At 44.6% G+C, this 15528-nt stretch overlaps 1 protein-coding gene across 1 annotated transcript; it reads left to right on the forward strand.

Annotated features, from left to right (window-relative positions):
• Positions 1 to 4435: 4435 nt before the first annotated feature.
• LOC102519379 (IQ domain-containing protein F5) lies at positions 4436 to 5113 on the forward strand. Its single transcript, XM_032458394.1, has one exon. The coding sequence runs from the start codon at positions 4676 to 4678 to the stop codon at positions 5099 to 5101; it is 426 nt and encodes a 141-aa protein (XP_032314285.1). The 5' UTR covers positions 4436 to 4675; the 3' UTR covers positions 5102 to 5113.
• Positions 5114 to 15528: the final 10415 nt, after the last annotated feature.

Below are 15528 nucleotides of genomic sequence, written 5' to 3' on the forward strand. Positions count from 1 at the left end.
ACTTTCTTCCGCCCTTCTCCCTACCTTTCTCTTTCAGACTCCAGGTCCCCATGACACTGCCCCTACCCCAGGTTTCTCCATTTCTCCTTCCTAGGCTTTCCTAGTGTCAACTTCTCTCCTGGCCCCAAAGTGCTCTGGCCTCCTTATCTCAGACCTGGGGATTTTCAGCACCACCCCGAGCCCACTCCCACTCCTGCCAGGACAGAGGGGACAGGGTAGGGCGTGACAGCCTCTGTCCCTAGTTATGGAGAGAAGGGTAGCAGGTCCTGAAGCCTTTGGGTGTCTAGAGAAGTGCACTGGGGCTGGAGTCCATTCATTCATCCATTCATTACTCACTCAATGAACATTTTTTTTTTTAACTTACCATGTTCTGATATTGTGCAGCCTCAGGGGCCACAAATGTGAAAGTGGCTCCGGGAAGCAGTGAGGGAAGAGTCTGGTCAGCAGACAGAGGGCGACAGCAGGATCCCACGAGGGCCAGAGTGGAGGTCTGGAAGAGGAGTTGGGATTTCTCAGGGTGTAGATCTACCAAGTCCTCCTCTGAGGGGCTGCCAGGAAGACAGCTGTGCCGGGGTCTGCGTGCTAGGGGAATCCAGCTGAGTGTGGGGTGGAGGCAGAAGAAGGGACCCAGGCAGGGGCTGACAGGAAAGGGCTGCCTTAGCGCAGGCCCCGCCCAGCAGACCTGCTTTCCGCCCCCTGTAGGCTCTGGGGCTGGGAGCAGATTCAGAGGGCTGATCCCCTAGAGATCTTCACTGACCCCTGCTTTCTTCTCTCTTTTCTGCCCCTCCCTGAAGGGGTCTGCTGAGAATCTCTAGGGGGAAATTCTGGTAGAGGTGGCAGAGAATGGTGGGGATGGAGTGGGAGAATGGGGAGAGATCCCAGAATGCAAGTACTTCCGTGGTTCACACACAGTGACCCTGAAGGGTGTTTGTATTTTGTCCCTTGTGCTGTGTCCCTTACTCCAGTTCTAAGAGGCATAACCCCATCGCTCCAGGCCCCTTGCCCAGCACATGATCAAAACTTCCTCTGGGATAGTGTCACCCCTCTGTTTCTCAGTCCCTGGGGAGGCTCCTCCCTGCCCACTGGCTTGAATCTGGGCAGGTCCTAGTGACACTCAAGGCCCCAGCACCCTCCCTATCCCTAGGGTTACCACGTCTACCAACAACGCAGCCCCTGGGACCCTTCCTTGTCTGAGTTTCGCTCCACCCTGAGACCCAGCCCTTGTTCCCTTGGGCTCCATATGTGAGATCTGTCCTGTGCCCTTGGAGTGCAGGGACTCGAACCCCTCCCCTACAACCTCCAACACAATCAGATCCTACAAGACTCTGCATTATAGCCAACGTGGATGAAGGCATTTCAAACAAATTTCACTGAGGTGTAATTTGGATACATATGACAGCATATGTCCATTTTAGTTGTATATTTCATTGATTTTATTCCTACAAGTTTGCACACCTGTGGCCACCATGAAAATGAAAATATAGAACATTCCATTATCCACAAAGTTCCCATGTGCATCCATCCCCCAAGTCTTAGCAACTATTGTTATGTCCCCATGGATAACATTTTTCCTTTCTGCACCAGAAATGTATGGATTCACATAGTTTGCCCCCTTTGGAGTCTAAGCTTCTTTTGCTTGGTAATTTTTAAAGATTCAGAATAGAGGTTTCTTAAAATTTTTTCTTAGAAAAAAGGAGAATCAGAGCACTGGAGGAGATAGGGGTGCTGGAGTCCACGAGGTGTAGTGGTCCAGAGTGGAGTCTCGGAGTAGGGCAGCTCTGGGACCAAGTGCCAGCTCCAGGACTAATCAGCTGTGAGACCAGAGTAAGCCATGTAAGGCCTCTGCACCTCAGTTTCCTCATCTGTAAAGTGGGTTGAATGTCATCACGCCATTATTATTACCAGGAACAGCAGAATGTGGTGACTAGGGGCCAGACTAAGGGAGGCATTAAACTGATGCGGGTCTCCCAGGGGCCTGGCCAATGCCTTTATCTTCAAACAGATGCTTCTGGTACCTTCACTGTCCCATGTGTCATACTCCACTATTTCCCCCCAGTCTCCAGTTCACTCTTGTCCTTCCCACCCCCACATCCTGTTAACTTCACATTGACACCCCGTTAAATGGCCTCCTCCTCTTCTCCACATCCACTCACCCCATAGCCCCACATCGACTTCCTCCATACCCACCCCACACTTTGCAAATGCACATCTCAGTGACCCCCTGGTGCTATGGCCCTGAGAGGGAACCAGGACCTCACGATGACAGGTGGGTCTTCAGAGGCCAGGAGGTAGCAAAATTGGGGCCTAGGGGCTGACCCTCCCCCATCTCCTGACTGTGACCTTGGCCCTCAGGGGAAGAAGGCAGGAGAGTGCTTGAGGCCAACTGAGCTCAAGATGGGGGCCCTAGCTGGTCCTGGGAGCTTATGGCTTCTCTGGCCTGTGTGGGTCTTGCTCTCCCTGGGGCCTGATAATTAGGTGACTGACAGACAGGCAAGATATAGGGGGTGTGGCCACAGCAAGGAAGTTTACTCTGTTCTCTCAACTCAGGTATCCTCATCAGAGATGATCATTGCTAATTTTTGTGGCTATCTTCCTAATTTCCACTGCCTGCCTGCCTATATATCTATCCATCCATCCGTCCCTCCCTCCCTCCCTCCCTCTAAACTGAGGCACTAGGATTGAACCCAGGACCTCGTGCATGCCAAGCACGCACTCTACCACTGAGCTATACCACCTGCGACTCCACTGCCTTTTAAAATAATGCCTTTACAAGACACGTGTATATATATATATGCTTATATTGAGTTCATCTTGATCTGATAAATTTGCTAGATCTTGTACACTCTTCTGTATCAGTAAATACAGAGCACACTCATTCCTTCTAATTGATATTTGGTATGCCATTGTTTAAATGAATTGAAACCCATTTAATGAATACCAGCCAGGCTTTAATGAGTATCACTATACATTTTGGTGTGAATGGGTCAGTATTTGGGGATATTTTTTGTAGCCGGAACTCTAGCTACTTAGGTAGGAAAGAAAGGATCTTCTGGGTTTTCCTTAGAAGGGGCTCAACTGTTGGGAGCCATGCTGGTGCCTGAGTCATAGGTGCCCTTATGACATCACGACCATCCCCTCCTCCCCTCTTCCTGCCAGAGCTGTGGCTGGAAGGAGAACAGACCTGGAAGCGATGGGAACATCTAGCCCTTAAGCATCCTAACCGTGGGTAATTTGGTAGAGTGCAGACCTGAGGGCATTTGACATCCACCCCAAGGCATGGGCATTTGATGTTTTGTAAGAGACAGTCCGATTTCCCCAGACTTTCTGGAGGGCAGTACATGTCCCAGAGTTACCTCTGGAGGGGATCCCTTCGCCATGTTGGAGATCCTACGAAAGTCCAGGAAGCCTAGTGTGTGGTTGACTTGGCACCTTGGCACCTAGTGCTGGGGAAAGCACCCTTACTTTCATGTTTTTGTCTCTGATAAGGACAGAAAACCTTCCAAAGTATAGTCAATGATAACGATGAAATCGCATTGATAGAACAGAACTTAAAGGAGCAAAGGAGAGAAGAGGAAGGGACTCCACCCGCAACAACCTACCCACACCTCTGCCACTTCCCTCCCTCTGCTCCGTGGGTAGATGGAGCCAGGCTGTACTGTTGGGGACAGCCTTGACTTGTGACATCTCTGACCCTCTGACCCTCATGGTCTAGTGGAGTGACCCAAAGGTCTGTGAGCGTGTAATTTGTTGTCCAAAGAGAGATGCTTCAGTGAGTGAAAGGGCACTTATCAACATTACACCAGGACAACAGGCATAAACCCAGCATGTGCCAGGCAAAGTGGGATGAATGGCCACCGTCACAGAGCAGGAAATGAACAGGGATCGACTGTTCCTTGGCTGTTCTTTCCCCCTATTTCCTCCTTAGGCTGAGAGATGTGAGTCTAACCAAGGTGTGCAGATTGTGCCAAGGACGAGGGCAAGGAGCGTGAGCCCAGACCATGCAGGGTTGAGAGCTCAAAGTGGGGACTGTGTTTGGGGGATGCAAAGGTCAAGGAAGAGTGGATTGTGTCTGTGTGTGTGCATGTGTGTGCACGTGTCTTTGTACTGATGTGTGTGTTAATTGTGTTAAGCTCTTAATAGAGCATGTGAGGTGGAGGAATCTCAGTATTTTGGTGAGGCAGAGGAGAGATAGTAGGTTGCAGTTTTAACTTGAAGTCACAGGTGAGGGGGCAGGGGAACAAGGATGTCACTTTGTCAGCATATGAGAGGGGTCTGAAGGGTAGAGATGTGGATCTCAGGCTTGTGTTGAGGCCCGGGTTAAAGTTGTCTCTGTTTCCCCTCTAGATCAGAGTATTCTTGTCTAGATGGTCAGCCAGTTCCACGTAAAGCCGGTGAAGGTAGCAAGTGCAGGGTACCTCCATTTTACAGCTGGAGACCCTGAGACTCAGAGGGTAAGATGATGTGTCCGTGTCGGTTAATCAGAGAGTGGCAGAAGCGAGATATCTCTTACCTCTGAGGTGCAGCCGCTGCCCATCACAGCTCTCCTGACCGTCAGAGAAAGGGGTGATTGTTGTTAGAGGATCGGGGCCCCTTCCTGGCAGACGTGGGGCCGCAACATACGGGTTTCCCAACGGTCCCCTGTTTTCTCTTGCAAGGCCCCAAAGTAAGGATCGTGATGCTGGGAGAAGACAAAGCGGCCGTGTTTATCCAGGCCTGGTGGCGGGGCACCCTGGTGCGCCGGACGCTGCTGCACGCGGCGCTCAGGGCGTGGATTATTCAGTGCTGGTGGAAACAGAAGCTGGCGAAACTGCTGGAGAAGAGGCGGTGGGCGTCCCTAGAATTGTATGCGCGGCAAGAATGGGCAGCTGTGAAACTGCAGTCCTGGGTCCGCATGTGGTGCATCCGCCTTCGTTACTGCCGTTTGCTCCACGCTGTCCACATCATCCAGATCTATTGGCGCTGGCATAGCTGCCACACCCGGGGCTTTATTCAGGGCCATTACAACCTCAAAGAAAACCACCTGAATCTTCAACTTGAAATCTCTTTGGGCTCGCAAGCTTGTAGAGTTCAACAAAGCATACCCCTTCCAATAAAGGAATGACCAGGTCTGCTATATGTGTGTCCCCAGCTCTTTGCAGCCATTTCAAGGATGTCATTGAGCTAATGATGGCAGATACGTGGCATCTCATAAATAGGCTCTGAGGAAGTGGCAGGGGTAGTCTGGGTCTAGTGTGGAGGATTTGAGTCTGGTGCTGGATGAGCAGGGCCTGTGTTGATCAGCAGTGTCTCCGTGGGTAGGAGAGTTGGGGTTTCAGGGCTGCCAGGTCTTCCAGGGCTGCCAGCTCTAGGGAGACTCCTTCACAGTGTGGTCTGTGTAAATGGCGCCCCGATGTCGCTGTGCAACAGGGAAGCCTGTGTCATCTTTTGTTCTTTTCCCCAAAGTCTTTAAAACTACTATGAAAAAACTGGTAAATATACATAACATAAAATTACACTTTAACTATTTTTTATATACAGCTCAGTGACAGTAAGTATATTTACACTGTTGTGCAACTGTCACCACCATCCACCTCCAGAACTTTATCTTGCGAACTTGAAACTCTGTGCTGTTGAACAATAATTCTTCATTCTCCCCTCCCCCAGCCTCTGGCAACCACTGCTCTACTTTGTCTCTATGAACTGGATTATTTAAATGCCTCATATGAGTGGAATCATGCAATATTTATCCTTTTGTGACTGACTTATTCCACTTAGCATAAGGTCTTCTAGGTTCGTCTATGTTGTAGCATGTGCCAGAATTTCATTCTTTTCTAAGGCTCAGTAATATTTCACTGTATGATTATACCACATTTTGTTTACGCATTCATCTGTGGATGGTCAGAAACAGAGTCCACAAACTGTGGATATTCCTCAAACTCAATGATTTCAATTGTCCTATCTTTAAGTTTACTGGTTCTGTTTTCTCTGCTGAAATCTGCTTTTGAACCCCTTAGTGAAATTTTCATTCAGTTATCATATTCATCAAACCCAGCAATGCTTTTTGTTTCTTTTTATGTTTTCTCTCTCTCTATTGACATCTCCACTGTGTTCATACATCATTTTCTTGATTTTTCTCATGTCTTCTTTTAGCTCTTTGAACACCTTTAAGACAATTGTTGTCAAGTCTTTTTCTATAGAGTCCACCGTCTTGTCTTACTCCGGGACAGTTTCTGTTGATTTGCCCTTTTCTTTGAATGGGCCATATTTTCCTTTTGCTTGTATGGCTTGTATTTTTTATTGTTGTTGGAAACTGGACATTTTAATCTTATAATACAGTTTTTTCTAGAGGTCAGATTCTCACCCTTTCCATGCTTTTACCTTTTTTTGTTGTTGTTGTTGTTCCTTTGTTGTAGGGTGTCTCTGTGTTGGGGATCAGTGTAAGGTGTAAACTGAAGGTCTTCCTTGGTCTTTTTTGAGCCTGAACCTTTCTCTGGGCATACATGATGTCATTTTATTTTATTTTATTTTGTTTTTTATTTTTTATTTTTTGGAATGATACACCTAATAGCAATAATTTTTCTTCCTGTGTTTTTCAAAAAGCTGAGGAAAAACATGTTTCTTCTTTTCATATTCTTTTCCATTATGGTTTACCACAGGATATTGAATATAGTACCCCGTGCTATACAGGAACACCTTGTTGTTTACCTATTTTATATATATAGTAATTTGTATCTGCTAATCCCAAACTCCCAATTTAGCCCTCCCTACCCCTGTTCCCATTTGGTAACCATCAATTTGATTTCTGTGTGAGTCTGTTTCTGTTTTATAAATAAGTTAATTTGTGTCATATTTTAGATTCCACATATAAGTGATATAATATGGTATTTATCTTTGTCTTTCTGACTTCATTTAGTGTGATAATCTCTGGGTCCATTTATGTTGCTGCAAATGGCGTTATTTCATTTTTTTTAAGGCTGAGTATTATTCCACTGTACATATTGCACGGGGTTTTCTGTGCTGCATCTCAGGACATGTGAGCCGCTGGACACCGAGCGCATCCGCGTGGCTCTGTGGAGCCCCCCAGAGTGGGCTCTGAGCGCAGGCGGGTGAGCTGGGCTCTGCAGGAGCCTCCCTCCCCCCAGCACCTCTCTCCCAGCTGGAACAGGAGCGGGTGGCCACAGCTGAATTCACTCCAGGTCTCTCCGGGCGGGTGGAGCCGACGCTTCAGCGGCACGAGCAGCGTGGAGAGGCGGGCCCAGCCTGGCCTGGAGCCGGGTAGCTGGCTAGGCGCTGGGCGGTGGATTCTGCTGCTCCGCTTTGGCGTTCCGGGCACATCCCAGGGCTGCAGCAGGGGCTGCGTGGCTGGGAGAGGCCTGAGCAGATCCTCCCCCAGCACCAGCTGCGGCACCAACCAGACGGCCTCAGGGACCCCTGCCTGGCCTGCCCCCTGCTCGCGCCTCCGAGGGCTCCCTCCGGACCGCCTGCAGGATCACTGCTCAGCTTCCTGGCTCAGCGCCTTATCCTCCCGGTAAGTCTCTGTTCCGTGGTCCAAATGACGGGGAGAAAAACCGCGTCTCATGAGGCTGAAATAGGGATGTGTGCCTGGGACACAGCCTGCACGCAGGAGGCCGCCTCCTTGGAGTTTCCCATTCCCTCACTCAGTTGGCCTGTGAGCTCCTGGGGGGCAGGTAACCTTTTGCATGAGTCCTGCGGGGCGGGTGGATTAATTACCTCATCACTGTGTTGTGTTCATGGCCCAGCAGCTTGTGTTTCTTCTGTCTCTTGGAGGCACACAGGAGGTACCCAGGCCGGAAGTTCCACTTGCCTCCTGTTTGAAAAATAAAGGTTTGCAGGCAGCAGGGCGTGTAGGCAGGTGAGGGACAAATGACCCCCCAGGCCTGTGCAGCCCTGAGCTTCCCCGGGCCTAGGCAGCTGTGTCCAGGCGTCGCAGGCTAATGCTGCATTGAAGTTGGGGAATATGAGGGGAGCGCATTAAATGGGTCCCTGTGGGCTGTGCTGTCAGGGTGCCCACTAGCCTGTCCTGGAGAAGGACCTCAGCCTGCCAGAGGACCTCGTAACTTCCCAGAGATGCTTGGAATTTAGCAGGGAGTCGGGAACCAGCGCTTTGCGGAGGAGAACCTATCCCACAGAGCTAGTCGAGATCCACAAGGAGGGTAAAGGACTCTCATAGTTGCAAAAGCGAGAAACCTCACATCTTGAGACCTGCAGGAGTCCTTCAGACGGACCACAAAATGAGGGTCCTTAGCTTCCTGCAGGAAGGAATTCAAGAGGGAACCAGTGGTAGAGTGCAGGCTTAGCGTGCTTGAGGTCCTGGGGTCAATCCCCAGTACCTCCATTTAAATCAATAAATCAATAAATAAATCAAATAACCCCACTACCAAAAATAAATAAATAAAATAAAGTTGTAATACTAAAAAAAAAAAAAAAACAACAACAGAAAAGCAAAGGTATGTTTATTTAGAGGGATACACACTCCATAGGCAGAAGGCGGACCATCTCAGAAAGTGGGAGCGGCCTGGGGCATGGGGGTCATAGGTCTTTAGGGGCTAAGTAATTTCATATGCTAATGAGTGGGAGGGGTATTCTTGCTATTTCAGGGAAAGAAGGGGATTTTCCAGGCATTGGGTGACTGCCCACTTTTTATCCTTTTATGGTCTATCTCAGAGGTGTCTTGGTATAAAGAGGAGTGGTTTTGAGTGTTACAGTGAAGGTATAATGAGCTAAAGGTCAATGACCGAACTATTTTAAAAGCCACCTTGGTTTCAGCTGGTTCTGGACAGTTTTTTTGCACCCAACAGTGGTGCCCCCTCTTCATTTATCTAACGTTTGTCTCTCCCCTTTCCCTCCTGCCTCATTCCCCCCGAAGAGATTTTACTGTCATATTTTTATGGGAAGCAGAGGGGTGACAGTCTGTCTTGTGTAGCTGCTTCAGGGCTGAGTAGGGGCATGGACCCGGCCTATCAGAGAGTAAAAAATCTTTGGATGCCTGGTCTAGGGTCCAAGAGGCAGGATGGAACTTTGACATGGAACTGTTGTAACCTGTTAGATGTGAACTTTACCAAGAGGTTAAAGAGGCAGGGTCCAAAGAGGAGAAGGACCATGATCATTCCTGGGCCCAGGAGGGGCAGGAACCAAGTAAGGCTAGGGATGGTGCTCTGATTGGTGGACCAGATGGCATTAGGGTCTGACCCCTGGTTGTAGTGGTGTAACCATGATGCCTGTTCATAAATCTTTTTGATGTCCATCTGGATCTGGCCAGAATTAATGACACAGGTACAGCAGGTTTTGTTTCTGACCTCACAGACGCCATTTTGCTTGGCCAGCAATTAATCCAAGGCCAATCCGTTGTCCATGACTGCATTGACCAGTGAGTTTAAAGAAGCTGAAAGTCTATTTAGGGCACTTCCAGTGGTCAGGGCTAGTGTTTCTAAAGTGCTGAATTTCTAGGGTTACCTCCTAGTAGGCAAAGCTTCCCCATGGAGCTGCCTATCCCCCTTCCTGTCCTATTCCTGCCAGTGTTAATCTGATTGACTGTGACTGTGAATGGGTCCAAATGTCCTTATGTACAGGCTCCCTCGTGCCACACATTATTGATATAAGGCTAAGCATTTACATAGGGGCCACATTTGCCCTGGGGTGCCCTTGTCTTTGGGCCCTCATTGTGGGGAGTGCCACATGTCCAGACATATCCTGAAGGTGCAATAAGAGATCTGGGAGAAGAGCAGTTCATCAAGGAAGCAGCCATCCAGATCCATGGAAGGGACAAGTTATGAACCCAGGGTGGGGAAAGGGGCTCATTAGTGTCTGCAAAGTAGTCCAGGAGAATTCCATGCCCTCGGCTTAGATGAGACAGTATAGTAAGAAGGTTTTGCCCAACAATTCCATAGAAGAAACCCATGCCCCACCCTGCCATGTTATCTGTGTCTAGCCCAGAAGTCTTGTAGGCCAGAAAGGGATGGGATGATGTATTCAAAGAGCTGAGAGAAAAGACTGCCAACCAAGAACACTATATCCAGAAATGTTATCCTTCAGATTAACATTAAGGGCAGACAGAGAAAAGCAGGGTGAATTTATCACTAGACCTGCCTTGAAAGAAATGCTCAAGGAAGTTCTTCAAGTTGAAATGAAAGGACACTCAGAAACATCCTGGAAACATATGGAAGTGTCAAACTCACTGGTAAAGTCAAATATATAGTCAAATTCAGAATGCTCTCATACTGTAATGGTGGTGCATAAATCACTTTTTTTCATTTTTCAGATTTATTAGGTAAAATTGATACAATTTGACTCACATAGACAACATAGTGCATGTAAATGCACATATGCAATATACTGCACATATTTTAAAAAATAAACATATGTGTACTATTCAGTGTTTTTAAGAACAGTTTAGAGCTTTAACTTTTTACCCTTGCATAGTTATCAAAGGAATAAAACCAACCACAAAATAAGAATGAACAGAATGCAGTAATCCAATCATAAAGGACAGTCAAATGTGCTTACACATATAAAGAAATCAATCATTAAATTATAAATATAAGTAATTCATTTGTGTCCTTTTTTAGATTTCACATATAAGTGATATCATATGGCATTTTTCTTTCTCTTTCTGGCTTACTTCACTTAGAATGACGATCTCCAGGTCCATCCATGTTGCTGCAAATGGCATTATTTTATTTTTATGGCTGAGTACTATTCCATTCTGTATATTTATATACCAGGCCTTCTTTATCCAGTCATCTGTTGATGGACATTTGGGTTGTTTCCATGTCTTGGCAATTGTAAATAATACTGCTATGAACATTGGGGTGCCTGTGTCTTTTTGAATTTAATTTTTCTCTGTGTATATGCCCGGGAGTGGGATTGAAGGATCATATTGTAAGTCTATTTTTTTTTTTTTTAAGGAAACTCCATAATGTCCTCTGTAGTGACTGCATCAATTTACATTCCCACCAACAGTGTAGGAGGGCCTTTTTCTCCAAACCCTCTCCAGCATTTATCGTTTGTAGCTTTTTAATGATGCCCATTCTGCTGGTATGAGGTGATATCTCACTGTAGTTTTGATTTGCATGTCTCTAACAATTACTGATGTTGAGCATCTTTTCACATGCTTGTTGGCCATCTGGATGTTGTCTTTGGAGAGATGTCTATTTAGGTTCTGTCCATTTTTTGATTGAGTTGCTTGTTCTTTTGATAGTAAGTTGTATGAGCTGTTTGTATATTTTAGAAATGAGTCCCTTGTCAGTCGCATCGTTTGCAAATATTTTCTCCCATTCTGTAGATTGTCGTTTCACTTTGTTGATGGTATCCTAGCTGTGCAAAAGCTTTTAAGTTTAATTAGACCCCATTTGTTTATTTTTGCTTTTATTTCCATTGCTCCAGGTACTGGTTCAAAAATATATTGCTGCGATTTATGTCCAAGAGTGTTTTGCCTACATCTTACTCTAGGAGTTTTATAGTCTCTGGTTTTACATTTAAGTCTTTAATCCATTTTGAGTTTATTTTGTGTATGTTTTTAGAGAATGTTCTAATTTCAGTCTTTTACAGGTAGCTGCCCAGTTTTCCCACCACTTATTGAAGAGAGTGTCTTTTCTCCATTGTGTATTCTTGCCTCCTTTGTCATAGGTGATTGACCATGAGTGGGTGGGTGTGTTTGTGGACTTTCTATCCTGTTCCATTGATCTATGTGTCTGTTTTTATGCCAGTACCATATTGTTTTGATTACTGTAGCTTTGTAGTAGAGTCTGAAGTCAGGGAGCATGATTCCCCCAGCTCCGTTCTTTATCAAGATTGTTTTGGCTATTCAGACTCTTTTGTGTTTCCATACAAATTTTAACATTTTGTGTTCCAGCTCTGTGAAAAATATCGTTGGTAATTTGATAGGGATTGCATTGAATCTGTATATTGCCTTGGGTAGTCTGGCCATTTTAACAATATTGATTGTTCCAATCCAAGAACAGGGTACATCTTTCCCTTTGTTTATGTCACCTTCAATATCTTTCATCAGGGTCTTACAGTGTTTGGAGTACACGTGTTTTGCCTCCTTGGGTAGCTTGATTCCTAGGTATTTTGTTCCTTTTGGTACAATGGTAAATGGTATTGTTTCCTTAACTTTTTTTCTGCTATTTTGTTGTTAGTGTATAGAAATGCAACTGATTTCTGTATGTTAAATTTGTGACATTTCCTCTCTGATCCTTTTTTTTAAAGCATGTTGTTTAATACATAAGTGTTTGAAGATTTTCCTATTATCTTTCTGTTATTGAATTTTACTTTTATTCCATTATGTCAGAAAAATACTCTGTTATTTAAATTCTTTTAAATTTGTTGAGGTTTGTTTTATGAATCAGGATGATTCTATCTTGGTGCATGTTCCTTGGTTGCTGGGTATTCTGCTGTTGGGTGGATTGTTCTATGAATGTCAGTTAGCCCCTGTTGGTTGGTGCTGTTGTTCACTTCTTTTGTAGATTCTCTAATTTTTTCTGTCTAGTAGTTCTATTGATTGCTGAGTATGGTGTTGAAGTCCTAACTATAATTGTGGTGGCTCTCTCTATTCTTTCAGCTCTGTCAAGTTTTATTTCATATATGTGGGAACTCTGTTGTTCGGTGCATACAGAATTAGGATTGTTATGTCTTCTTGGTGCATCGATCCTTTTATCATTGGGTAATATCCCTTTTTATCTTTATTAATTTTTTGTGCTCTGAAGCCTATTTTATGTGATATTAATATATCTATTACTATTTTTTAAACATTTGTTAGCATGATACATCTTTTTTCATCATTGTACTTCGAACCTACCTGTTTTGTTGTGTTTGAAGTGAATTTTTTTATAGACAGCACATAAGTGGGTTATGTTTTTTAATGCAATCTATCAATCTTTGTATTTTAAATGGGGTACTTAGACCATTAACCTTTAAAGTAATTATTGATCACGATTAAGTCTCCATTTTATTATTTGTTTTCTATTTTCTGTTTCTCTTTACCTGGATTTCTGTGAGTTACTGAAACAGTTTTTAGAATTCCATATCTTAAAATGTATATTGATTTTGAATATATGACTTTGAATAACTTCTGAGTGGATGCTGTAGGTAACACCATGCACTTACATGACTTACCGCAGCCTGCACTGACGTTTACCACGTGGAGTGAAGTAGTGAAACTTTGCTTCTACTTCTGACCCTTCACCCTCCTCACTTTTAAAATGTAATTGCCTCAAGTCTTCATTCCATACATTGAGCACCAAAACAGACGTTATAATTTTTACTTCAACCATCAAGTGTGACTTACGAATCTCAGAGAAGGATAGTCCATTAGAGCTAATTTTACCCATTCCACTGTTCTTTCATTCTTGAAGTTCTAAGCCTTCTTCTGTTATCATTTCCTTTCTGTTGTTTCTTTTAGCCATTCTTTAATGATAGATCTGTTAGTGACAAATCGTCTTAGTTTTTCTCTGTCCGAGAAAGTTTTTATTTCCTCTGAATTCCTGTAGGATGGTTTTGGGGGATAAAGAATTTGAGTTTGACAGTTGTTTTCTTTCAGCACTTGAAAATGGGATACTTTTTTTCTGACTTTGACTGTTTCAGGTATTTTTGAATTACTTAAATTATTTTTCCCTATAGTGAGTGCGTTGTATCTCTCTGGTTGCTTCCAAAATTGTTTTCTGTGTTTAGTTTTCCGAAGGTTGATGATGCTGTGTTTTGGCATGGATTTATTTTAGTTTATTCTCTTTGAAGCTTGATCAGCTTCTTGAATCTGTAGGTTTATGTATTTCACTAAATTTGAGAAGTTTTCAGCCATTGTTTCTTCCAGTACTTTTTGAGCATCACATTCTTTCTCTTCTCCACAGACTCTAATGATATAGATGTTTAGATCTTTTGTTATTGTCCCAGAGGTCCCTGAAGCTCTGTTCACCTTTTTTTCGGTTTTTCTCTCCATTGTTCAATCTGAGTAATTCTATTGATCTACCCTTAAGTGTGTTTCTTTTGGGGGGGCACAGGCAATTAATCTTATTTATTTATTTTTTAATGAAGGTGCTGGAATTGGAACCCAGGACCTCATGCATGCTAGGCACACACTCCACCACTGAGTTATACCCTCCCCCTGACCTTTAAGTTTAAAAATTTTTATTTTATGTTGTCTCCAATGTAATATTGAGCCCATCTAGCAAGTCTTTTTAAAATTTCAGTAATTGTTTTTTCAGCTTTATACTTTGCATTTTGTTCTTTTTAACTTTTATTTCTTAAGTGAGGTTTTCTATTTTTTCTTTTGTTTCCAGACAACTTGTAATTACGTGTTGAGGCAATTTGATGAGGATTGCATTAAAATTGTTGCCAGATAGTTCTAAGATCTGATTCACTTCAGGATGAGTTGATTGTCTTTTCTCACTCAAGTTGTGATTTTGTGGGTTCTTGGTATAATGAGTGATCTTCTATTGTATGGTGGACATTTTGGATATTATATATTATGGTGGAGGCTTTTGATGCTATGTAAACCTTCTCTTTTAGAAGGCAGCATCCTGTTTAGATTTAGCATGTGGATTCTGGCCTCCTTTTGTGGACCCTTTTTCCAATGAAAATTTTCTTTTCTGGGCTCCTTCAATGCAATTCTGGTCTGCTTTATTCTTTTGGTTCTGCTGGATCCTTTCTGGTGTCACCTGCGAGGTGGAGGGCTTTTTCCTGGGTCTCCTGTTGTCATTAGATGGAAGGTTCAGGATGTTGGACCTCTGAGGTAGAGAGCAATACCCTGACCTGTTCTCTGGCCACCTGGTTGCAGTGGGTTTCCCACTCTACCTGTGCTGGTGCCCCTGGAGGAGAGAAGGGGCTACCTGGACTGCACTTTGCTGTTGGGTGGAAGGTGATGAGAGTCCTGTTCCGGGTCGTCTCCCGTGGCTGGAAGGACAGGCAGGGGCTGCTGGGTCTGGGTTGCCCTCTGCCACGGATGGAGGCCAGGAGATGCTGAGGAACAGGAGAATGCCCTCTCTCCCTCTGTGTAGTTTGGGGCAGGAGATGGGTTGCAGGTTCTACTGTTGCTGCTGTGTGTGGATCATGACTGCTGCTACCGGTGGGGGTGGGGCACGGGGATGGTTGGCTCATATGGGCACTGGAGTCACTTCCGTAGGAGATTCATTTGGATGTTGTCACTAGGTATGGGACTCCCTGCTTAGTCTCTGCTGGCCTTCCCCTTCTTTTAACCAGAGAGGGCATGCTTTTCTTGTTCTGTTTGTTTCTTTTGTTTTGTTTTCCCTATGCCTCTTTGTGTTTCTAGGTTGTAGACATCTCTACTGTCCGGTCTGAATTATATGACACATAAAACAAAAACCCAAGGAATTCATCAAGGAAACTTTGCAAAATCTTGAGATTCCTGCTGATTTCCCATTTTCCATATTTCAAAGTCCTTTTATGATAATCTGTTGAATTATTTTCAGAATATTTATTTTATATTTAGAGGGGAGGAGAAGAGAAAAGTGAGTTGACACCATCCTGTGCCAGATTGGAAGCTCCCACTCCTAGGTTTTTAACCAAATAAAGTGT

Source organism: Camelus ferus, chromosome 17 (genome assembly GCF_009834535.1).
Source record: "Camelus ferus isolate YT-003-E chromosome 17, BCGSAC_Cfer_1.0, whole genome shotgun sequence".
In the NCBI taxonomy this organism is placed as follows: domain Eukaryota; kingdom Metazoa; phylum Chordata; class Mammalia; order Artiodactyla; family Camelidae; genus Camelus; species Camelus ferus.

Excerpts from the sequence above, each read along its gene's own strand:
- LOC102519379 (XM_032458394.1), top strand. The coding sequence starts at position 4,676 with ATGCTGGGAGAAGACAAAGCGGCCGTGTTTATCCAGGCCTGGTGGCGG.